The sequence below is a fragment of the Tribolium madens genome, unplaced genomic scaffold (assembly GCF_015345945.1).
Source record: "Tribolium madens isolate multiple individuals breed KSU strain unplaced genomic scaffold, Tmad_KSU_1.1 Scaffold_19;HRSCAF=116;Tcas5.2_LG9, whole genome shotgun sequence".
Classification (NCBI taxonomy): Eukaryota; Metazoa; Arthropoda; class Insecta; order Coleoptera; family Tenebrionidae; genus Tribolium; species Tribolium madens.
In genome coordinates this window covers 11305459-11330907 of record NW_025400983.1, presented here as the reverse complement: position 1 = coordinate 11330907, position 25449 = coordinate 11305459, and the positions used below count along the sequence as shown (strand labels likewise).

The window sequence follows — 25449 nt, the reverse complement described above, 5'->3', positions numbered from 1 at the left end:
GATAGGATATTCAATTCTAAGACAAAAGTTTCCTATAAACATGTATCGAAAAATGCTTGGTAAGGGAGCTACACCCCCTGGAAGGGGGCTAATATGTTTTTGCTAATATTTCAGAAACCATTTAAGATAAAATTACAAAATTTGGTACAGATGATAACCTTTATACACCTAAATGAATTCAAACATCAAATGTCGAAATTTTTAATCAGGGGCGTACGAAATTGGGGGAGTTTAAGGTAAAAAAATACCGTATTTATTTTGGCTTTAGTTTCTCGGTACTTTCAGAAACAAAATCTTAAGTTCGATAGTTTATCACAGAAAAATCTCTCTTGTGTCGATACGACTTATTGTTTTTGAATAAAATCAATTTAAAATTTATGTTACAGACCAATACAACATTCAAATAAATCAGAATTTACAGAATAATAAAAGCAAGCCATTCATATTTGTTAATCAACCTCAACTAATTATCATTACATTACAGTAACAATAATAACATTAATTAAATGAATTTGCCTAAATCTAAAGGAGTTGTTCAAAGTGACCACCATTTTGATCAATGCATAAGTAAAGAAATTAAAGCCAAAAAAATAGATAGGGTATTTTTTTTATCCTAAACCCCACCAGTTTCGGATGCCCCTGATTAAAGATTTCGACATTTGATGTTTGAATTCGTTTAGGTGTATAAAGGTTATCATCTGTAGCAAATTTTGTAATTTTATCTTAAATGGTTTCTGAAATATTAGCAAAAACCTATTAGCCCCCTTTTAGGGGGTGTAGCTTCCTTACCAAGCATTTTTTGATACATGTTTATAGGAAACTTTTGGCTTCCAATTAAATATCCTATCACCTGTTTAAATTTGTAACAATAAAAACGAAACACCCTGTATATTTTTTAGATCAGAAAAAAAATAAGCTTTTCAAAATTGCCATAGCCGCCTATGATTTCTATTTTAAAAAATACAAGTTTATCTTATTACGGCTAAACTAACAACTGAAAAAAAAACTACATTATTAAAATCCTCGTAGAAAAGTGTCTTTATTAATGTCTTTATTTCAAATCCGTATCTTCTATAATAACGAAGATATGATTTTTTTTAGATTTCGCCAAAATGTCAACTTTTGTCTGTAAGTCGAAAACAAAAGACGATAGCGGGATGCGGTTTTAACCAATATTATTTTCTCAAAAAATGAGCCCCAGAATGTATCACTCGTTTTTGGCTAAACATCTTAGTTTCGGAGCTTTCCTATTCGGACATCCAAAATGCAGCACCCTGTACACTTACTCGACGTGGAGTTGGAGCGCAAACTGTTGAGTTCTTCGACACGCAGAGTCCCCGGTTGCTTACGATCGATCAAAAAGTAAGTTGTCATGTCGCCTTTGCCTTTAACTTTGACTTTTCCTCGGCACTGAAATTCGTAAGGGTAGGATTTAAGCACTTGGTAAACTTCTTCAGTGACTTGGGTGTGATTTGGCAACCCTGTGGAATCCATACGACTGGCAACGTTAACTGTGTTGCCCCAAATGTCATACTGGGGCTTCCGGGCACCTATCACGCCGGCAACTACAGGGCCTATATTGATTCCTGAAAATTTACGAGGTGTAGCATAAAAGTTAACCGATGGTGGGTTATAACTCACCTACTCGCAACATGAAATTGTTGTAAGAATTTTCGTTTATGTTGAGGAGACGGTCCCTCATCGCGAATACAAACTCGACAAGTGTGCTAAGGTGAATTCCAGCGGTGGTTTCATCGTCGTCTAAAATTCGCAAATCTGGCATTAAACCAACAGCAGCCATGTATGTGGAGCCCACAGTTTTGATCTTATCAATGGCTTTGAACCGTTCTTCACCCAGTAGGTCATCAAAGTCGGCTATAATCTCATTYAGGAGTCTTAAACATTCAACACCTTGATTGTTTCCATCTAATTCGGTGTAGAATTCGTGATAATTAGTGATGGAAGCAAAAACAACACCGACTCTTGAATAACTTTGATGGTACAGTTCCTGTGATAGAGTATTCTGTAAGAGAACGCTCTTCTATGTTACCCTTTTTGTGCAGACAACATCAAAAAATAAATAAATTCCACAAAACATAAATGTTGCCAGCACGTGAAGACTAAATACCCACTTACCATATTATTCCTGAATTGATTATCCAGAAAATGCGTAGCGACATGAGCTGGCAATAAGTTGAACAAAATTCGCTTATTCGAATGTTGGAGTGCATCCATTTCGCGTTTCTCCTCATTGGCTWGGACTTGCCATAGAAAATCCAGACGAGCAGTCCATTCGACTTGGCGGCCGTGCAGAAGCACAGCCAGGACGAACATAAGGACTTGTACAACGCTTAGAACATCGGCCGGAATGATTAATCCCACCTGACTGCAAAAATCTCATCATTCAACAAAAATTCCACCAAGTTTTCTCACAACTTACTTCACTCGTTTGTCGTAACAGGTGAAGAGGCGTGTGTGTGATAGTGTTATCAGGAGAATGTACACCGTTGACATGATCACAAGTAAAACGGCTTTCAATAAAATCGGAAGTCTGAGGAAAATTGCAACGGCCAAATATCCCAAAGCACACGATAGAACTATGTACTGAGGCAATGGACAAGCGCGATGATCCGCCTCTTTGAAACCGCCGTCGAGAGTCACGTTCGCTGTTGTAGGCACACATTTCGACTCGTCGGGTGGACGACAAGTAAACTAAAAATCGGGTTTCAAGAGGAGTTTTATGTATTGGGTGACAAGTTCACAAATAAGACCTATAAGATTTAACAAAGTTGAAGAAAAGTTTCTAAAAGTCAAATTGTGAAAGTTAGAAACCCATTAAAATTTTTCAAAAAGCGATTCCACTTTAAAAGCCTTGCAAATACTTCTCGAGAATCCACATAAATGTTATCTTAATCATTATTTAAAACGCATTTCAGCTCCAGTGGGGCTTGGAACCCAAAATTCTAATATCTATCTAAAAACAAAATTATTGTCTTCCTAATTTCCAAAAATTAAGGTTGATTTTGCGTATCTTATTCTCAGAGAGAAAAAAAGATCAAGAATCGTACTCCAGTTTTCAAGATGGTATTAATAATTTTAATTGAACGAGTTTGCATTTTTAGTTAAAAACAAAATTACAAATGATCAAAATTTAATCCACAGTTCCAAAAATTGTCGTAATTGCTATTAATTAAATTTTTAAAACCCAGTGACTTAAGATTTTTGTGGGCCATATCATTTTTGTAATTGTTTACACAAAAAAATCATTCAAGACGTGTTTGATAGAAAGCTAGCAATTTTTGAAAAAAAGTACATATGTTTTGTAAATACTAGGTCTGCAAACGTTTAATTTATGTTTGTATTAGGAATGCAAAAACTTGATGTAAATTTTAAACAACTCGTGCCCCAGAGAAAAATGCCATCATATAAGGTAAGATACCAGGAACATGGAAAAAATGTTAAAAAAAAATTATCTAAAAAAATTTCGACGTTATGAGGGTTTAAAGTTTACACTTTGACTCTATTTATTTCTGTTGGAAAAAAAATTTTCCAAGTTTTTTTGCTATAGGCTATTAAAAGAGGAAACAAGAAAGCTGTATCCTAAATTGTAACTCTGTTCAATGTTATTTATGGCTTTTAGTGGCAAAATTTTTGTCCCTTTACTAAATAATTGTAAAAAACATATACAAGATCATCAGTATCATTAAATAGATATAAAAAATGTCAAATGTCAAAAAATAAATGTCAAAAAAAAATTTTTGACAGATAGAATTTTTTAAACATTTTTTTCATGTTCCTGGTATCTTACCTTACTTGAAAATTTTCTCTGGGGCGCGAGTTCTGGCGACCCTGTATGTAGAAGCCAAGTAAATTTCAAAATTAAGAAAAACAAAGTAGTTTGTAAACACAGGGTTTTAAAAAAAGATTGTAAAATATTTAAGGAGGTAATAGTATGGACCAAGACAAACAAAAAAGTCTTAATAAAACAAAGGTTACGGAAATATGAATATGAAAATTTTTAGAATTACCACTATATAAGCTTCTCTTTTTTGTTTGAACAGACTGAAATTAAATTTTTCAAAAAATAAATAATCTTCGATATCTCCGAAACCGTTACTTTGCAAACCTATTTTTATTATTATTTTTATTTTGCGTTAGTAACAATAAACAAAATACTTACCGACGAGTTTGGGATTGCAACGAGTAAATACAACTTACTATCATGGAAACAGACGTAGTAAACAATCGAATAGAGTCTAATCGCGCCCAAAAAAATTACAATCTTTTTTTAACACCCTGTATATTCCTTTCATAGCTTTCAAACTAAACAAAGATTTTCGGTATTTATGGATTTAAACTCGTTGAATCGTTTGGTATAGATAGTCGTTGATCAAAAGTTACAGTTAATTCCGGTTTACTGGWTAACTCAAAAAATTATTGACCAAAAAACGACCAAAAAAGTTTAAACCCAGAACAAGTTTTCTGATGGTAAATCTAGCGATTTAGGCGATTATAAAGCATTAAAAAAAAGCAAAAGAGGCACAAAAACTAATTTTTAATTAAGCCTCGCATAGAKTTATGCGTATTTGGGTTTTTAAAATTTCAGAAAGTAAACTCAATTGGGACCACAAAATTTTTCTACAAATTCTTTAAAATGATTTCCAATTTTTTTATTCTATACTCGCTGTTTAAAAGAATTGACTAAATTGAGAGAACGTGCTGCTAGATTTTATGGGGAAACTGGGATATAAAGAGAAATTGATAGTTTTGAAGTTTTTCTTACTGGATCGTAGGGAAAATTATATGTATTACACTGGAGGAAAGTATCTTTTCCTCCCTGAGTGGTTACTGCTCTCGACAAGTCTCGGGCAGTAACTTCRACCTGTGAAAGAGAAAAATTCTACACTTCCCTRCCTTGAAATACAAATAACTATTATAATTTAGTTCAATAATAATTTTTTGACGTCCCATAACTCGAAAATAAAACTTTAAATTGTWATATTRTCTGCACAAAAAATTGTGATTTTAAAATAACAYAAATAAAATGAATACATTTTTATAGATTTCGCAGCAAAATAGTAAAAAATGCGAYAAAAAAAWTTTCAAATTTATCCAGCAATGATTTTCSASATTTTTTGGGTCATATTTTAGTTGGGTTGTGGTGTTGKAAATTAACCTAAAAAAATTGTCTTGAATTGTGAAGACATTTAAAGGTTGATCCAAAAACACTTTTTGAAAAATTGTAATTTGTGCATTTTAAGTAACTAAGGCCTATTTTTGAACTTGATGTTTTTTTTTGCACTTACCACATTAACTTGAGCTACCGTATATATTAAAACTATCGTAAAAACGGTGATGGCCAGTCTTAGTACGAAACTGTGCGAGATATCCCATAGAATCCACCGCAATCGGACGGCAAGTAGCAACATAAGAACGACCGAAATCCACACAAACGCCGTGAGAAAAAGTAAGAGTAGAATAATCGTTCGCGGCAAAACTGTCACTTGAAGCACCCCAAGAAGGACTAATAAGACCAAAGCGCACACAAGTGACGAGCTATATCCCACATCCAAATCATCATGATACTAAAACAAAGACGACACCCTCTCAATTGGTTTGGGAGCGATAAATCCAACTTTGTCTCTAACTTTATTAAAACTTAAACTGACCTGGTTTTCCTTGCTGCTGTCTTTAAAGCACAGAGTAAATAAGTTAACATGGGTWGACTTTTCCCTGTCAACACTCCTCGCATCAATCGCTTGCGCCAAYTACTTATTAACCCTYTTCGAGGGCTGGTGGTAGACGCTGGAGTGCCTCTTTTTAAACGGCCTTTTGAATTTTTCCGTCACTTTATTCTAAAAAAACGAGAAATTAAATCCTAGCTTCCGCACGGATGGAAATCGATGTTAATGAAGCTGCAAGCTCTAATGTTGGTTGCGTGTTGTGTAAGTGGAAATAAAATCTAAGAAGCGGATTCGCGAGACTGTGGGTGTRTGTTAGTTGTTGTGGCAAACCTGASGTCTAGTGTATTTGTTATTAACACGTCAACTAAACACAGTTGTTTCTTGAAAAAAGGCACTGAGTCTCCGGAAGTGGAGGAACACAAAAAATCCAAAAACATCAAGTACAAAGGTTAGTATCAAGATGAAGAAGTTAATTCAGACAGAGATGCACACCCCGAGACAAAATAAACAAGTCCACCATCAAAAAATTAATTAATGTTTACTCATGTTTACATACTAAAAAACAGTTAAAATTAGATTTAGAAAAAAAAACAATTGTTTCCATTTCGCAAATATCTGCTGGGTTATTTTTCACTAAAACCATTATTAGTCGCAGCATTCGAAAATATCTTATTTTCCATGATTACGTTAATGGCTTTCAAACTAACCYATTTTTRCCTGATTTCTCAACCATGTTCTAACTCGTTAAATCATCTAGCAAACTCGTAGATGCAAGTCGCAAAATTATAATTTACAGGATCAGAAAATACTGAGGGTGTTTCACAACTCGCGCCCCAGAGAAAAGGTAAGATACCAGGAAAAAAGAAAAAAATTCTATTTATAAAAATTTAGAAATTATAGGGAGTTAAAATTTTGCATTTTAACCCTATTTATTTCTGTTGGAAATATATTATTAAATGTTATTTTGCTGTAAGCTATTACAAGAGAAAACAAGGAAGCTGTATCCTAAATTGTGACTATGTTTAACGTAATTTGTGGCTTTTATTGGCAGAATTTTTATACTTTTACAATTTAAATAATTATGAAATAGTATATTACATAACGAGCACGGAAAGTGATAAATAACGCACAAGCGGGAAAGTTGCGCACGAGGCGTTAGCCGAGTGCAGACAATACCGCGAGTGCGTTAGACACTTTCCTGCAAGTTTTGTACACTATTTTTCCTACGACCATAAATATTTTTTTTCTTACGAACATATTTTTTTTTCACAACGATTTATTTTTTATAATGGATACAAAAATACGTTGAATAACGATTTATTTTTTATAATGGATACAAAAAAATACGTTAAATGAAAAAATATAAAACATTCGAGTGTGAATTGTGCGTTAGATTTCTAACACACAGTGCGAAAACAAATCGCACAGGTTTTCGACCTCCTACGATATTGCCAATTTWCGCGCATATGTAATTARGCGTTATGATCTAGTTTCGTATATGGTCGTAGGAAAAAACATGTACAAAGTCATCAGTAACACTATTAAATAGACATAAAAAATATCAAATGTGAAAATTTTTTGACAGATAGAATTTTTGAAAAWTTTTTTTCATGTGCCTGGTATCTTACTTGGCATTTTTCTGTGAGGCGCGAGTTCTGAAACACCTGTATATAATATAACCAATTCCAACATCACTAAAAAAAATATTGATACCAAAATCGGCTACAAAAAACAGGTAACTAATTACGTAAGAGTTATATTGTACGAGAATATAAGAGTATTTTAACTTACGAAATRGTAAATATTGTATTACCTTATGTTTCAAAAAAATTAAATTGTAAATCCAGAATACCTAATGCCATTCTTTCTTCAACGTTCTGATAATTAAGTATTTTTGTYTCTACTATAAAACCATTCAACTACACGACTTTCGACTATTTAGGAATTTATTTGGACATTAAATAGTGTATTTTTCTAAAAATGCTCGCGGGCCAATGGCAATTAAATGWTAAATACAAAAATGCAAAAGAGTATTAAAATCAAAAAAAAGTTCAGATCAAAATTTATTTGCTTTTTACTTTTTATCGTTTGTAGTTTTCTGAAACAATTTTTTTGGAGATCTTGGACTCGTTTATCTCGGCGTGTGCGCAAAGAAAATTTTTGTAAACACTGTATTTATGAAAAATGTTGACAAAACGCAAAGCCAGTGAGTGTAACTCACATTGGTCTCTGTATCTGGGGAGCGTGTTTGTTCTGTGGAGGGTGAGATTTCGGCATGGAGCACCCTCTGCAGTTCTAGCACCTATAAGCCACATTAGACCAACTAAAGACTACGACTACACGTTAGGCACATAGAAACCGGACAATTAGACACTTTTCATCGAGTGAATATTAAAACATCGAACGTACACAACATAAAAACGCCCCAAAATACGTTTCTAATTTTGAGGAAATGATATTTTGGGCCGTTTCACCTTTGGAAAACAAACAATAAATTCTCCAATCAAGCAATCGAAAACAAATGGAGGTGATGATTGAAAAGCTGAGTGAAAAATGGTGCAATGCAGCTACAGAACTCACTTTGCTGCTAGTTTCAGCAGGGTGCTGGGACGACTCACACGCCGAAGGGTCCGCATGGAGCACCCGCTGCAGATCTAGCACCTATAAGCCACAGAGTGACACCAAAAAGACAACACATTCAGCTACAAAACTCGAAAATAAATTGTTCTTCTTTATCGGGGTTAGGTTTGATGCGATGTGTTAAAAGGGACGATCAAATGGCTGACAGGCAGTAAGTATGAACACTTACCACTATTATAGTCTTGACTACTCACATTACGTTCTAAGAAGTTAAGTGTTTGTGAAGAGATACAACACTTACCGCATCCTAAAATGCAAACAACACCGTCATGCGGTATTACAACATAAAGCAATCCTGTATTTTACAATAAACGAGAAGCATTAGTGCAATGCTCGCAGGATAACATTAACATTCAACATTACGACGTTATGTTATTTTCGAGCAAGTGCTTAAACAGAAGCGCGGAAAATCGGCTTAAATTAGGACAGACGGGCTGAAAGCTTCGACGATTTTGTTTCAAAATAGGCGAACAAAATCGACGAATATTAAAGTTTCCACTAGACTAACGTGCTCCGGTACGTTTATTAAAAAACTGCAACGCTTTAGCTTTATTCAAAATTCTAATTACTCTTTCAAATTATTTTATCAAATATTGCTGAAACAACGTATAAATAAAAAAAAGCAATGTTGCACTTTTCTAATAGGAGGCTTTCATAAAATTAAGATCCACAATTATAAAACAAAATAAGTTTATTAATATTAAAGAATTAGAATTGTGGTTTCTGTTATCACTCTTTCTGGGAAAGAAGAGAATTATGTTTCAACATAGAAACAGAATGCTGTTAATTGCAATTAAATTTTAATTCGAGCTAATTTATCGTAATGTTTAATAATTATTTTGTATTATGCAAATACATGTTTTAAGAGTAATTGCTTTTGTTCTATCCTACCAAAATAAAAAAACCTAAAACAGAAGAACATAAATAGGAAGCAAACATAATTTTCATCCATAATTTTTTAAAAGCAAATTTTTCATGTACGATAAAAAAATTGTATTGATTGATTTAACTGCCTCAATCTACTCCACCTAAAAAGTTAAATTTAATATTAATAATTAAATCGAAGCTAAAAATGCAAGAAAAATAAGTTGAAGAAGTTACTAACTTGTCAACGACATTTTAGTTTAATTTTTTTTTTACACAGGGTGTTTCACATAACTTTACGAGGCTTGCGCCTAATGTACGCACCCAAATATACAAAAGTCACAGAACACTGGATACAAAAAATACACATTTCATTATTTAATTTTTGGAAATCCATGACAGTAGTTGTCAAACTAATCACTGTTTCATTAATAGTCATAAACTGCAGTTTTTCAGAAACAATTATCATTTGTTCTATAAAGAGACGGTATGAATATGATTGTAATGTATCTATTTTAATCACTAACCAACTAAAAACGTTGTAATTTTTGAAAGGGTGAACAAACTAGAGAAGATTATCCATTTTTTCAAAATTTGTAATCGAGTTCGTATCGGAATATGTATTATTGATTGCATCTTACAGGCTCAGGCCTCGTAAAATTATGTGAAACACCCTGTATAAAACAAAAAACACAATATTTTATTGATTGCTTAATCTTAATATACTTAAATTTCTTTTGAAAATGATGGAAATCGATCATTGTCATTAATAATGGCATTCAATGTAAAAAATGAACTTGGGCAAGAGAGCTGGATGAAAGAAAACTCCGAAAATTTAATAAAAAGAAAACTTCCCCACTTTTTATAAAAATGTGAAAAAGCTCAAGTCTTAAAACAAGTCCATTCTAATATTACTCTTAAAACTTTTTTCCTTTTAAGGAAAAAAAAAACAATTTTTTGCAAGAAAACACTAGCGTGGAAACTTGATTTCCTGTATTTTCCATACTTTGTGAAATTTGAAGAAGAGGAGTATAGGAACTTAAAAAGAGAATAATTGGATTGTTAGAGAACGAGATAAAAGGAAATTCCATTTATTTCTTGTTGTGTCATTTTTGTTTGAATTAAATTTTCGACTAGTTCAATGTATCTTAATTTTATAGCCCGCCCTATCGTACATTTAAAGTCGGATGCAAAAAAGAACAAAGAACAATTTAGTGCCAAAAAGCAGAGAAAACAGCTTTTTCGCTTTTAAAATAGATGATCCAAACTGAATCGAACATTTACGCAATTCGTTTCAGATTGGTACAAATACAAAGATAATACTCGTAGAACACATTCTAGGAAATCCTGTAAATAGTCGGTTGCAGTATATCTGGAGATTTTGTAATGCGGTCGTGTTTTAATTAATGCAAGGTATCCAGTGCGAGTGCTGTAACGGTTAAGGAATACTTTGCATATGAAAGTGAAAACAACTGTGCAGAGGTGCTTTTAAAAAAATTATTAATCAGTGCGTTGCATTTATGTCTAAGTTATTCCAGTTACGGGTTATGCCAGTTGAGTTTCTCCACGGACATTGCAAGAAAAATTGAAATCACGAAAAACTCTGAAAATTTTGAAAAAATAATAAATTTTGATTAAAAAGACGTGAGAACAAATAATTTTTTTGCAACATCCGTTGTTACCACTCCTGGAACTTTCTTTGAAAACTTACTTTCCGGGCGTTGGTGGACTTGAGGTCGGGCTGAAGGGCCATGTTGGAAAAGGGCACTTCCATGGAATATTTGATGGAGTGGAGGAGCTGAACCACGACGTTGGAGACGTTCTTGAAGCTGAGTTTGCGCCTCTGAGCCGCACCAAGAGCCGATCGGACCTGCAGCGTGTTGAACAAGAGTGGCTGGAAGAGATCCACCGGAAGGGCCGGGGAGGGCAGGTTAGTCACAAGGGTTAGATACAAGCCCGGTCTAACTACGTCGGATGTCCGGAAAGGAAGGGCGAGAGCCATGAATTTTATATCATCGTAAAAGTTGCGATAACCGGAAAAATTCCGGTGACGAATGTACTGCTATGTGTGTGTATCTTTCATATGTTTGCACATTCTTTTAAAAATGTTTTCAGCGTCTGCACAAGAAAAAATTCTCCAAATGTACGGAATTTTAAAAAAAACGAGAGCCAATTCCGAGGTTAAAAACTCGGAGATCTGTGGCTGAGTGGTAATTAATAGCTCAGCAGCTTCTTACAAAGCTTTGAAAAACATGAAGCAACCGAGGTCTTACACAAAGCAAATATTTATACGTACTTCAACACAGTCTTGGTTAATAAATTTCATTTTTCAGTGGAATTTATACTTAAAAAACTGAATAGTGTTTCTACGTTGACAAGATTTCAAACGGATCCAAAAGAAGAAGGTAAGCAAAAATCCTTAAATCTTATAACGACAGAAAATGTTCATCAGCAATAAAAAATACGTATTTGCATATAGCATTGAGTAATAATCAGATAAAGTTTTGAATATATTCGATAATAAATTTTCAACTGTTTATTTCAATCAATTGTGTAATTTGTAAAGCTGAACGGTTTAATTTTAACCAGATTTAACTAACAACATTTTTAAACAAATATTTAAGACAAAAAAGTTTTAGTATATTAAAAAATATATAAAACCATTACATTTTATTCAGTGACTGATTATTATGGAAGGTTTGACCATTTGAGATTCGAAGGAAACAAAGAAAGAAAATAACAGATTATAATAGGTAAGTAAGTACTCTAAAAGTGTACTTTATACTTTCTTCCCAAATTAAAAATAACAAAAATTTAAATATTCCTGAATAAGCATGTTTTTGTAAGCTTTAACTGTCTACATCTAATTTATTCATAATTATAAAAAAATATAGGTGTTTTTATTATTTTATTTTATATTTTTGCAAGAACTTTTAAGTGAAATCGTTGAGTGAGAGATTTTAAAATCCCTACTTTTTACAAGTTCATTTTTTAATTTTCTGAATAAATTGAGGCTTAATACAGCCATTATTAATTTTGGTTGATTTTTGCTCATTTCGCGAGTCCCATTTAACAGCCCTTCTGATTTAACCTTGGCCTCTACTTATAGGTAAGGTGTGAGATAGGTCAAGCAGATCGAAACCTAGTGAGGTAGGGTTTGTTTTTCTATTTTTAAGATATTACACATTGCTTTTTTAGTACGAAACGCACAAACACAATTAATTGGATTTTTCTTGGACATCCGACAATAAAAGCGCCTYATTAAAACTTCAATAAGTAATTGAATTCATACTCTGTGATAAAAGCTCTCATTGAAATCAAGCTTTCATCGAGTGAACCTCTTAAAGCTTCCAGGTCTTAATCCGTTTAATTAAACGCTTTCGGAAGAATTCACACGGTTAAATCAAACTTGTTATTGGTATGATAACACGAAAAAAACGTGCCACAACAAGAGATATGTGATAAAGTCGTGTGGAAGCTCAAACAAAAACTAGGGAGAGAGGAAGGAGTGCATCAACCGTGCAGAAAACAATAGACACATTGAAACACTGGATATAATAGAGGAGTAATGAAAACAAAAGATTATTCACGATACCTGGCGATACAAAACCAACTTTTCTTAGTTTTATTCGGTTTCAGCAGAGGAAAAGTTCAAAAGGTAAATGCACGTCAGGGATTGTGAATAATCGATAATTTGCGAATTGTCATACTTCCCTCACACTACAAAAGAGTGCATTTTTCATTTACAAAAATTACTYAAGAGAGAACTACCCAAGAATTTCGCTTTGCTCTGAAATGGCCAAACAGTGACGTGTTACACATTCATTGTGAGCGAAATTAAATTTCGAGTCAAATAAATTTATTGCTCTAATAGTAATCTATAACCTCTCCAATATTTCATCGCACAATAGCYAAAGCCCTAAATCTTGAACACCACAGGTTTAACAATACTTGAATATTTTCTCTTAAATATCACAAAATATTGKACTATGTATTTATTTCTTTAGAAAGTTTATTAATAATCCAGTCWACGAACGCTCAATACAGGGTTGTAAAATACATGACTGGGAACAGGATTTTTGACTTCAGGACTGTGTTTGTTGGAAGGCAAACATACTAAAAGTCACCAGTTCTCCGAGATAATCGAGACTAAGAGAAGCATCAGGAGAGTGTAGTTTTTGGCTAATATCTACGCGGTACGAAATGAAAGCTTTCCTACAATACCGTCTCTTCGTCTTTTTTGTGTCTTAAACAATTTTCGAAATATTCGCTACGAAAAATCGCAAACACCCTAAAAAAACAATTTTCTTGTCTCATTGTGCATCATGGTGCCTAAATCTCAAGTTTACAGAAAAGCAATTGTGACGAAATGTTGATTGTAGATTGTAAATTGTATTTTAGGTCTCTGCAGCWTGAAGAAAGCAGCCTTTTGCTCGTATTTTTTCGTAGCTCCCTCAAAAAATTGAGGTTAGGTTTCACTTCTTTCATGAAAATGTTCAGATTCGAAGATAATTTTCACTTCCGCATCCTCGTCGCCAATTTATGTTTGTTTSTAAGCACACAGAATATGTAAAACACWAACTTTTCTATTTATATTTTATGGTTCAGACCGCCACAATAACCACACATAACATTAAAAATTGGAATTATTTTGATGAATGAATGCAAATCCTAATTACAGAATTTCCATTTATTTTTGAAAGAATATAAAGTCTAAAGTGATTGGTTTCTCCATGGTTACTCACATTATAATAATGGCCGACTTCAAACGGACCAATCACATGAGTGCATTAAATTTTTGAATGAATCCAAAAATCTAACGTGATTCGTTTATTACAATATTATAATGGCCGACTTTAAACGGCCCAATCACAAAGCTTACAATTTTTACAACAGTCCTTATGTTAATTCGTCATTTCTTTAGAGTGCGATATTTGCTAGCAAATAACTCGAAAATAATTTGAGATACAAAAAAACTCGAGCAGACTATCTTGTACAACATTTAGCAAAAACGACACCCACTCTCAATGCAAACGAACAGGAACTTTTAGTACAACGTAACTTCCTCAGCTCTCAAGTCAAAAATTCTATTCTCGGTCATGCATTCTACAGTTTGTTCGTTATTGACTGGACTATAAGGTTTCAGTATTTTTATTTTTTAGCYYGTAATATATTATTTATATTGATGGTGTGAAACGCCACTGGTAGAAAGAATCAAGATGCATCGGTATGTAATTAATTTCCGGCCGTCTGTTACCTCCAAACCTCCATTTTTCGCGTTAACATCACCGTTGTGATGAATTTCCTCAGTGATGTGCAAATATAGACATGAGTAATGAACTTGTTACCCACATAAAATGTTTCATTACTTAAGCAAAACTAATCGTTATGTAGCTTTGCCACTTTTCTATTGTAATAACTAATTTGCATTTCGTGTACCTCAACAACGTTTACCCTTTTATTCATTGATTAGATTGCGACACGCCCTTTYTTAACAGGGCATGTAAACACGGCAGTAAATTGAAAAAATCGAMACGGATGTATCAATTATCTATCGATGCATCTCGCCAATTAGAGCGCCAWTCCAGAGCAGTTTGTTGTCAATGTAGACGTTACGATTGTTGTGTCTTCGTGATCGAGAAGTGACAAGTACCTTTCTCCTGCGAGCCGGTGGTACGATGAAATATGTGGTGACGCAGTGATCGCGGAGGTACTGATTTCGGGTGGCGCCGTTACCTGGTTCCACTTCGTATTCACCCCCGAGGTAGTCGAGGGTGGCTTGAGTGATGTGCACTCGCCTATACATAAAACAAATAGTATATTAAAGAACAAGTTTTATAAGGGTTGATTTGGCGCACGAATCCCAAGTTAGAAAACGAGCCGTAGGCGCCAATGCCATTATAAAACAAGTATTTTATGCTATTTTTTCTAATTTGAGCCCCCTTTTTTCTTATTTTAATTAAAAAAATATATTTTTTTGTCGCCTAGACAATTTTGTGTTAGTTGGTATCGGTTGGTAACACTCAGCACCCACCTGTTTTTTTGAGTCATTTCTGCCGTCTGTCATTAAAAATAAAATTCACAAATTATTAGTTATTAGTATTACAACATAATAATAATAAATAAAATATGAGAATCAGAATTTAGTTTGCATTCCGCCCGAAATTCACCAAATTGCTGAAGCAACAACGCAAAATTTGTTACCTGACAAGTCAGAAGCGACATCCAAAAACTAAATAACATTAAATTCATTAAAGTACAATGTGCTTTTATGGATAGCCATAAACGACTCCTACGGGAGACGTTAATAAACGTATTATAAACGCAAATCAGAAAAACAAAATTAACAACGAAGACCAAAAATGAAATTCGTTTAAGAGGGTTTACAGGTTTAAAAAAACCTTTAGCAGAAAAAAATAGCGCTAATTCCAATTCCAAAAAATTACATACTCGTAAATATCAGAAATTGTAATATGTAATCCAATATAAGATTTCTACAATCACTTCTTCGTCATTTATTGTCTTCCTAAAATTGAGAAATGAAATATGTATACTTCTTTTCATATTAATGTGCATCAAGTAGGTAGTAGAGATCTAAATGAATCTTTACTTTAAAGGTCGATTTACACAAAAAGTATCATTAATGTCATTCAGAACAAATTTAATCACATCAATAATGACAAAAAATGTTATGTTTGCTATCCTATGTTAACGTTGTTAATTTTAATCATTGTTTGCTACATGGGGTACACATTTATTTGAAAAAATAATTTTTAGGTAAGATTGAGTTTAGGACTGTTTGAATTTTAGCATGGTTGCTATGAATTTTACTATGGTGATCCCTTTCAACGACTACTTCGATGCACATTATTGTGAAAACGATTATATATGCCTAATATTTAATTCAAAATCACATCAGCTAAGATATTTTTATTATAGTGCGAAATGAAAAAAAAATCAAACGTACAAAGGCCTTTCAAAGCTAGAATACATGTGTTACTTAATTCAAAATATTAGGTAGATTTTGTTTAATTATTGTATATGTATGTAAAGTAGGTGACAACTGTAAAAAAATAAAACTTTTCAAATAAAATCTCGCAATTAAAAAAAAATGTAAGGCGAAAGTAGACATAGATTTTCCATACAAAATTTAAAATTATACTGCATTCTATTGCTATGCTGCTAAGAAAAAATGCTGTTACTTTAGCTGAATAATCTACGATTGGCAACAAACAGTGACCATCAGTAATAAATTTCTTATAATTTTCAAGTAACATCCAATATTTTTATGTAATAACACTCAAAAAATACAAAAAAAAAATGTGTAATTCCAAACCAAAACTAAAAATTCCTATAATTTACAGATTATGTGAATAATGCTGCATATTTTCAACTATATCAATCACGATANGGAGGTACTGATTTCGGGTGGCGCCGTTACCTGGTTCCACTTCGTATTCACCCCCGAGGTAGTCGAGGGTGGCTTGAGTGATGTGCACTCGCCTACACATAAAACAAAACAAAATTAACAACGAAGATTAAAAATGAAGAGGGTTTACAGGTTTAAAAAAACCTTAGCAGAAAAAATTAGCGCTAATTCCAATTCCAAAAAATTACACATACTCGTAAATATCAGAAATTGTAATATGTAATCCAATGTAATTCCAGTGTTTTCAAATTACTTGCTATAATTCATAAATAATTCCTATATTTCTAAATCAGTTTCTATCTACGATTTTAAATTGATTCTAAGTAATTCAATGTAATTTTGATATTTTACAAAATTCAAAGCTACACTTGTTTAAAAAAAAATGAAATTTTCAAATGTATTCAACCAAAATTTACGTCCTTTCTGGTAAAAAAGCTTTCTACAATCACTTCTTGGTCATTTATTGTCTTCCTAAAACTGAGAAATGAAATATGTATATATTTCATATTAATGTGCATCAAGTAGGTTGTAGAGATCTAAATAAATCTTAACTTTAAAGGTCGATTTACACAAAAAGTGTCATTAATGTCATTCAGAACAAATTTAATCACATCAATAATGACAAAAAATGTTATGTTTGCTATCCTATGTTAATTACGTTGTTAATTTTAATCATTGTTTGCTACATGGGGTACACATTTATTTGAAAAAATAATTTTTAGGTAAGATTGAGTTTAGGTCTGTTTGAATTTTAGCATGGTTGCCATGAATTTTACTATGGTGATCCCTTTCAACGACTACTTCGATGCACATTAATATGAAAACGATTATATATGCCTAATATTTCATTGAAAATCACATCAGCTAAGATATTTTTATTATTGTGCGAAATGAAAAAAAATCAAACGTACAAAGGCCTTTCAAAGCTAGAATACATGTGTTACTTAATTCAAAATATTAGGTAGATTTTTTAGCGATTTTGTTTAATTATTGTATATGTAAAGTAGGTGACAACTGTAAAAAAATAAAACTTTTCAAATAAAATCTCGCAATTAAAAAAATTGTAAGGCGAAACTTGACATAGATTTTCCATACAAAATTTAAAATTATACTGCATTCTATTGCTATGCTGCTAAGAAAAAATGTTTTTACTTTAGCTGAATAATCTACAATTGGCAACAGTGACCATCAGTAATAAATTTCTTATAATTTTCAAGTAACATCCAATATTTTTATGTAATAACACTCAAAAAATACAAAAAATGTGTAATTCCAAACCAAAACTAAAAATTCCTATAATTTACAGATTATGTGAATAATGCTGCATATTTTCAACTATATCAATCACGATAAAACTTTTTATGTTCTGATGCTAGAAATACTTAAAAGAAACAAAAAAAAAACTTAAAAAAATAAAATCAAAATTCATGACGCTGTTAAAATACAATCCATATAAAAATATAATTACAATTGTAAAAAAATAGAAGTAAACTTTTTTCGTTCGGTTTTTTGATTGCTTGATAATTTTTAAGGAGAACTAAATGAAAGATCGATTTGGCAACATATTTCCGCATTTTCAGTCCTATGAAGATTCTTTAAAAATTTTGTTTTGTTTTGCTCTTACTTGTAATGTGTAACGTAATGTAATTTTGTAACTTTGAAATTTCATGTAATACATTTGCTGCCCAAAAACATTAATATTACTTAAAAATAAACGTTTTGAAAAAGAAGAAATAAGTAAAAACAAAATGAGTTTATGTGTGTGCATACTTTTTTATGTTTTTCTCCTTAGAGCACTATGAAAATGCAAGCCTCCTATTTCCACTTTCCACAGGTGCGTTTTATCAGTCTATGCACCGTGGGTAGTAGTAATTCCAACTTTTCAACAGCATAAAACACTTTCCCAATAGAATATCGTCTAACATTAGCTTTTCGTGCTCCATATTCAACGAATTTTATTTTTACTAAACATTTTTAGATCTAAAGAAAACAGCTCAGACAGTGTGATGCCTAATAAATTACCGTTTTTTTTWAATCATAAATATTATTTATGTGGTTGCTTCTCCGACATAAAATCCAAATTRCATTTAGTTCGTARTAACTATTCAAGGCAGTTTGTYAGAAATTACTCAACATTTATCGACCACGTTGATCTGAATAACCTTTATAATGGATGATGAAAGTAATTCGGCAATTTATTGTACCATTTCGGGATTTCGTGACGGTAATGACAAGCAAAATTGCAAGTGGGTTTTTGTGTTGACAAGAACTTCATTATTCAGTYATAATTACATTATTCCTGGAACGAGAGTCACAACTGACAGATTTRTTTCTCTAATAAAATTTATCTCCAATTTTGGAGCATTTCTGAGTTATCCAAACAGTGTTTGAGCCATTATAACTTGTACAATAATCCCGTAATAGCAATTCAAARGATGTAGGGGCTAATCTTAACCATTGGGATGGTTTCAGTTTAATTTCTGCAACAATCCTGAAACCTCTCCATTACGAGTATAACCGAATCAATTAAAATAGGTTAGTCTGACACAAACCCGGATTTTTTCCCGGAGGAAACGACCTGAAATGTGACAGGCCGTCTTTTGCAGTTAATACTTTGAGAAAGGCGAGTTAACTCAACCATATTACAATCTGTTCAGTTACAAAAGGAAAGAAAGTTAGGCGAAGATTAAAGTGGAGTTTAATCAGCGTAGGAACGATGGTTGCTCATTTAAATATAAAATAGTGCAAAGAGACAACCGACTGAATTAACGATTTTAATTTATATTCATTTTATGTTGCTCGCTTTTAATTTGAATCACATTTTCCATAACTGAACTCGTATGAGGCAATTAAAAACTATGTAACTGTTCTTAAGCGCAAAAGAGAAATTAAAACAATTTCAGCTTCGAAAAGCTGCCTATTTTATCGTTTGAAACAAGAGACATGAATGTATTAAAAATTCAGCAGACATTTGGGTAATGGCCAAATAGACACCGTCACAAACAAATTAAGTGAAACATTTTCGTGACTTGTAATCACATAAAGAATATAAAAGATACATCAGTTTTAACAAAATTACCACTAAATTACTCGTAAATAAATAAACAAAAAACATGTTTGTGCTGATTCTTTAATTTGATTTTTTATTTTTTATAAATATAGAGACCAATAGTTTTTATTGATGAACGACTGACAATTGATTAGTTGTTTGATTAAACTACATACAAGCAAAAGCACGAATTCAATATTTTAACAATTACATAAATATTTTTAAATGTTTTATTAAAATTCACATTTTAACAGAACCCGTAAGTAAGAACTCTTTATAATCCTTTTTATTGGGACAAAAAAAATATTTTTCCCTTGAGTTGAAAATAAGTTAGTCGCGTTTTTTTATTCTTTATTCATTTAAATCAACGATGGTAAATAAGCAGCACAGGCTAAACACTTCAACTTCCATTTTTTTTTTACTTTAACCAGGACCGGACTGCGGTAAATTAGTCCTATGAAAATCAGTTGATCTAACCCTTATTTACTGTGTACAAAATGTTTTATATTTTTGTAGAAAAAAATTTATACTGTGATTCAGAATTTAGTAAACAAAAATGGGGAAACTTCATTTAAAAATTGATACTAAATAATATACAGTTCAGGTTAGAAAGTGGTCACTTCCTTACCCGTTGATGTAAATATGACAGTACATGTTGGGAATTAGCCATTTCCCAACTATAAAACTGATAAAGTAGTGACTACTTCCCAATCTGAACAGTCAATGTCTTGTTTTTTCAAAATTGCATAATTCTCTTATTGGCTTCCTTTCAAAATACCGTGCGATCAAATAAAAAATAAATTAGAGTAGGCGTCGATTAAATTCTACAGTTGGCAACACATTGGCTGGGAATCTGGGCTGGAAATTTTCCACACAAACTGAAAGTGAAAATGACCATCCACCGTTTTCCTCTTGTACAGCAATAAAAAATTTCTACTCTAAATTGAACATTATTTCAGTCAAAAGGAATAATATTCAAACTTGTCAAAGTTTCCGCTGACATTTGAAGTCAAAAATTAAGATTGCCATCTGAAGGACTTTAATCACCGCCTACTCTAATTTATTTTGATTTATTTTTTAATCGCACGGTATTATCCCCCTTTGTTTTTACATGTCTATACAAAATTCAAACTTTCAATAAACATAACATTACAAGTTACACAAAAGAATTTTAATTTAATCAACGCACAGATATTTTATAAAAATTAAGTTAACAAAAAATTGTTTCATTTTATTGTAAAATTTTGAAATATTTAGAGTAGGTTTATAGAAGAAGCCGAATTAAATATTTGATTGCAATTAAATTTAATTCGTTACGTAATTGGTTGAATTTTGATGAACAACCAATCACATTTCAGGATTTCGAAGTTAATCGCGATTAYCTTAATTTTGATWTAATTCACTTTCTGAAAACCCACCTTAGCCTTTAAGTAGTAATAGAAAAGTCGATTTTGCTACTTTAGTTAACAGGACTTTGCTCTATTATTTGATCAGATTTTTTTTATCATTTTCTTATACTTACAAAGTTTTATACACATAGAAGTGTTGTTTTTTAATTTGACATTTACAAAGACATTTTTTATCGTATTCTGCGCTTAATTTTCTATCTATTAAATAAGGTGTAATATACACGAAACGAATCCTAAATATCGAAATGAGAACTGCAAAAGGCTTTTCGGATGTACCTATATCGTAATGTATTTTATTTCATACTGTTTAAAAGTAAATTGCCAAAAAAAAATTGATTTGACGTTTTAATGTATCAAAAATCGCAATCCAGGAAGTGTTACTTGGTTACACTTAACAGCTCTGATATCGTAATAATTCCCTTCCCAGACCCAAAATGGGTCCGGAAAGTTTAATTTACCGGCCAGTATGAAATAAATGTTTATTATTTTAAAGATATACTTCAAATATCACAATTTTCTAATAAATTTTGTTAATTGGCTGCGAGTATTACTAGTTTTTTTTTAACATAGTAAATTGTAAATTAAAGCCCACTAACATTTGCAGAACAATTTAAAAGTCTATCATTTACATAAAATTTAAAACTTTTGAGGTTTTTGTCCCCCAGTGCGACCCTGGCCTTAACCATACATTTACATTAATTAAGACGTACACAGTCCCAACAATAAAAATAATTCATGTTGCAACACATAAACATTGCCAAACCACTCATAACACTTAAATTTAGCAAAARTCGCATGAATTTATGAATGCAGCTGTTTCTCATTGTGTCTGCACTTAAAAATTTTCGTCATATTTTTGAAAAATGTATTTAAAATGTCACAAAGTGGATACAAAATCGTTCCCAAGCCCACCATTCGCAGTCGAGATTTAAATTGTTCTTCCCTATTTCCTCGAAACGACATCCCAGCTTAGGGCTCTCAAATATATTTTAAATTAATGAAGTCAGGGTAGAATAATGTGGATGTGGGTAGCCCAAACTAAATTAACAATGGAATCATAATGCATGTCATACATTTAGCTAAGAGTCGAGGTTGTAATTTAACTTAGATTTCTCGAATATGATTGAGAGGGCGAAAAAATATGACTCCATTTACTCAGATCTCTCCCACCGCGGAAATCACTAGGAAATGAAACATCCCCTTGAGAGACTTGTCACTTTGGAACGATGTCTCGTCTCGATAATGTCAGCAATGCAACTAATTAAAGCTAGGGCAATTTATCGCTAGACGAAAATGAGGTGCAATCTCATCTAAGATTAGTTGAACGMATAAGCAAATTAATTGCAAGTGCACCAACTTCACGTCTGAATAAATAATCCATCATCCACCTTGTATACATTGCAYTAATTGGCACAAYTAAGGCTACAAGGTTGGACCTCCTTCTAAACTGCTAGGACGTACACGCAATCGAAACTCGGATYATTTAGTTTGTGATTTTATTGAAAAGATTGAAGTAGTTTAGAGTCAATTAAATTTAATTGGAACAATAAATTAACGACGCTTCTTGCGTTATGCAAAACCTGAAATATAACATAATGACTTATTGTTAGCTCTAAGTTRATTACCCACGAATTTGCTCTAACTCCGGGTTATCTACATCCATAACCCGTGTTATGGTCACTTTTACGGGTGGAAGAGAAWACAGCAACGTGGGTGCTCTTCTATTGTTGAATTTAGATAGTTAAGTCAGATTTGACAGCACTAACACTKCTTTATTGCTTACTTATGGTATTACAAGATTGTAAATGATAACATTGTACAATAAACAAAGTTTTATTCTCCATTTTTGGTCAAATATAATAAATCAGAGCCCTGTTTTAATTAAAATTTATTTACTAGCTACTCGTAAAGTTGAGATTTATTGTTGATTTTCATTTGGACGGAAATGAGGAGTGATAGAATTTGTAAACATTTATATTTCACGGAAGCTGCACCAAATCACGTGTCTCTTAAAGCGTTTAGTACTGTTAGAGACATGTGYGTATTTGCGCAAGTTGATTTGAAAGGGCCCATTGAAATTGAACAGTATCGTTAAATTGAAAATTTTTGACAATGATGAAAGCGGATTGTACCAATTGATTATCTAGATGCGAGAACAAAGTCCCATTCACTAAATTATTGTTAGATGGAGAGTAGTTGAAAAGTTGTAGAGTTACCCTTTTTACGATATTACTGAATCCTAAAACACATTTTCGTTTTTGTATTAGATTCGGACAATATTTTAACACATGTAACCATTACTTAATTAGAAACACTGATTTTTGTACCAAATAAGAAAAAAATTTAACATCTTAACTTTTTTGAAGTTACTTCGTTGACAAAAAATAAAAAAATACAGGCTGTTCCAACTACACCTCACATTAGAAGTATTGGGAGTTCTAACAATTATATTTATCTTAAATTTTGTTAATAGCCATAATCGGTTACGTTGTGTTCAATAAAAATATTTTTACGATGGAGGCACTTTCTGTTACACTGGAAGTATATCAACTTCGTTATTTTAATTAAAAAAGTTTCTTATCGCGTTTTTGGATTACTCAAGTAATTTTGAGAGAGTTATCATTAGTCTTCTCTATACCTAAGTTTAACCGTTTTCGAAATATTTAGATCTTTTTAAAAAAATTTGAATTTGAATCTTCCTATTCAAAAATCAATAACTCTACCATTTTTTATTATGTTGAAACCGTATTTGAGTATACGAGAAGGTTAGATCTTTCCTTTGGTGTATTCATAATTAGAAAAATAATTAACAAACTGCCAAAATGTAATGTTACGTTTAGGAAACTTCAATTACCCCTAACCCAATTATTTCTTCACTAAATAGAGAAGAATTTAGTTCTGCATCGATCTGTATTAACATTTCCTATACCTATGTTTGATAGTTTTCAAGTTGTAGTAACTTCTTTTGATATTGTGAGAAACGATTAGCCARAGCTARTTTAGCACAGGTTGTCACAGAAATACTAAAAAAATAAGTTACAAGACTGGTGTGCAATTAATAAAATGTTTTTAAATGTTGAAATATTGTTTTCAGCAGGAAAATCTCTCCAACCCTACCGAATTATTTTATTAATAGTACAAAAATTACAGTAAAACAGTCTGTGAGAGATTTAGGTATCTTACTTGATAGTAAATTAACTTTTATTCAACACCTTGAATTTATCATTTGTAGAGCTAATAAGGCACTTGGCTGCATAAAACGTTATTGTCGTGAGTTTAGAAATTTTAACTCAATTTTAATTTTAACTCAATCCTCGAATATAGTTCGATAATCTGGAATCCACATTACAAAATTCATGTTGGTGGGCTTGAAGCAATACAGATAAAGTTTTTTAAATATATAAAATGGTTGCTGCCTTATTATGTGCAAGATGATTACAATATTTCATTCAATTATATGTCTCTTTCTACACTTGAAACTAGAAGAAGATATCAGGCTTTATGTTTTGTTTATAAACTTTTGAATAATTTGATTACTAATACTTCAATACTAAATTTAATTAATTTTCACGTTCCTCAGTATAACAGCAGATCAAACCAGTTATTTAAAATATCGTTCGCACATAATAATTATCTATTTAATTCTCCTCTAAATGATATTTTAAGAATTTGTAACATGTACAGTGTCAAGTTGGACTTTTTTAATTTCAAATCTTTTAATAGCTTCAAGCGTTTTCTGAAAGTTTCTTTGAGTTAGTCATTTAGTATTCTTTAATTATGCTTATATGTTACTTGTTTTCTATTACAATTTTATTATTACTTAATGTAAAGGATATTACCGTTAAATAAAGTTATTATTATTATAGAATATCAAAGTTATTAAAATTTAGATTAAATAAACTCGTCGAATAATAACTATTAAGTAATAGTTAATAAGAACATGAAGCAGTAGGTACCGGAAATGTAAAGCTTATTTAAAGCTTATTTATTTCCAGAAAATCATTTTTTCATACCGATTTTTAAAAAGCTGTACTTTTTCTATTTTTTGAGGTGGGTTAATAAATACTGTGTATCTATTCTCATTTGGTTATTCATGGTTAAACTTATGCTACATATTTGTGAAACACTCGATATAAAAATGTGGTTTCGCTGTTGTGATTTGACAACAACCTGGAAAGGGCTATTGTACCTTGCAATTTGATGAAAGTAGTTCAAAGTTTAACTACACCGTAATTCTAGCCATAGTAATAATAATCCTGATACTCAACCAGGTCGAATATTTCGTAACGGGAGCTAAAGAGGTTTCGCACCGTTGGTCTTGTCGAGATAAAATACCCGACAATCGATAGTCCCTGGCCATGAATCTCTGATCTA

At 31.9% G+C, this 25449-nt stretch overlaps 1 protein-coding gene across 1 annotated transcript in view; it reads right to left on the bottom strand.

The window, feature by feature from the left end:
• LOC123010857 (Ca(2+)/calmodulin-responsive adenylate cyclase) overlaps positions 1 to 25449 on the bottom strand; it is a 79097-nt gene that overhangs the window by 7313 nt on the left and 46335 nt on the right. The window contains 12 exon segments of the mRNA XM_044408021.1: positions 1287 to 1586; positions 1642 to 2008; positions 2137 to 2386; positions 2441 to 2712; positions 5307 to 5585; positions 5670 to 5855; positions 7906 to 7986; positions 8265 to 8345; positions 8566 to 8571; positions 10900 to 11082; positions 14842 to 14986; positions 16551 to 16691. Of these exon segments, the coding sequence (XP_044263956.1) occupies positions 1287 to 1586; positions 1642 to 2008; positions 2137 to 2386; positions 2441 to 2712; positions 5307 to 5585; positions 5670 to 5855; positions 7906 to 7986; positions 8265 to 8345; positions 8566 to 8571; positions 10900 to 11082; positions 14842 to 14986; positions 16551 to 16691 (2291 nt within the window).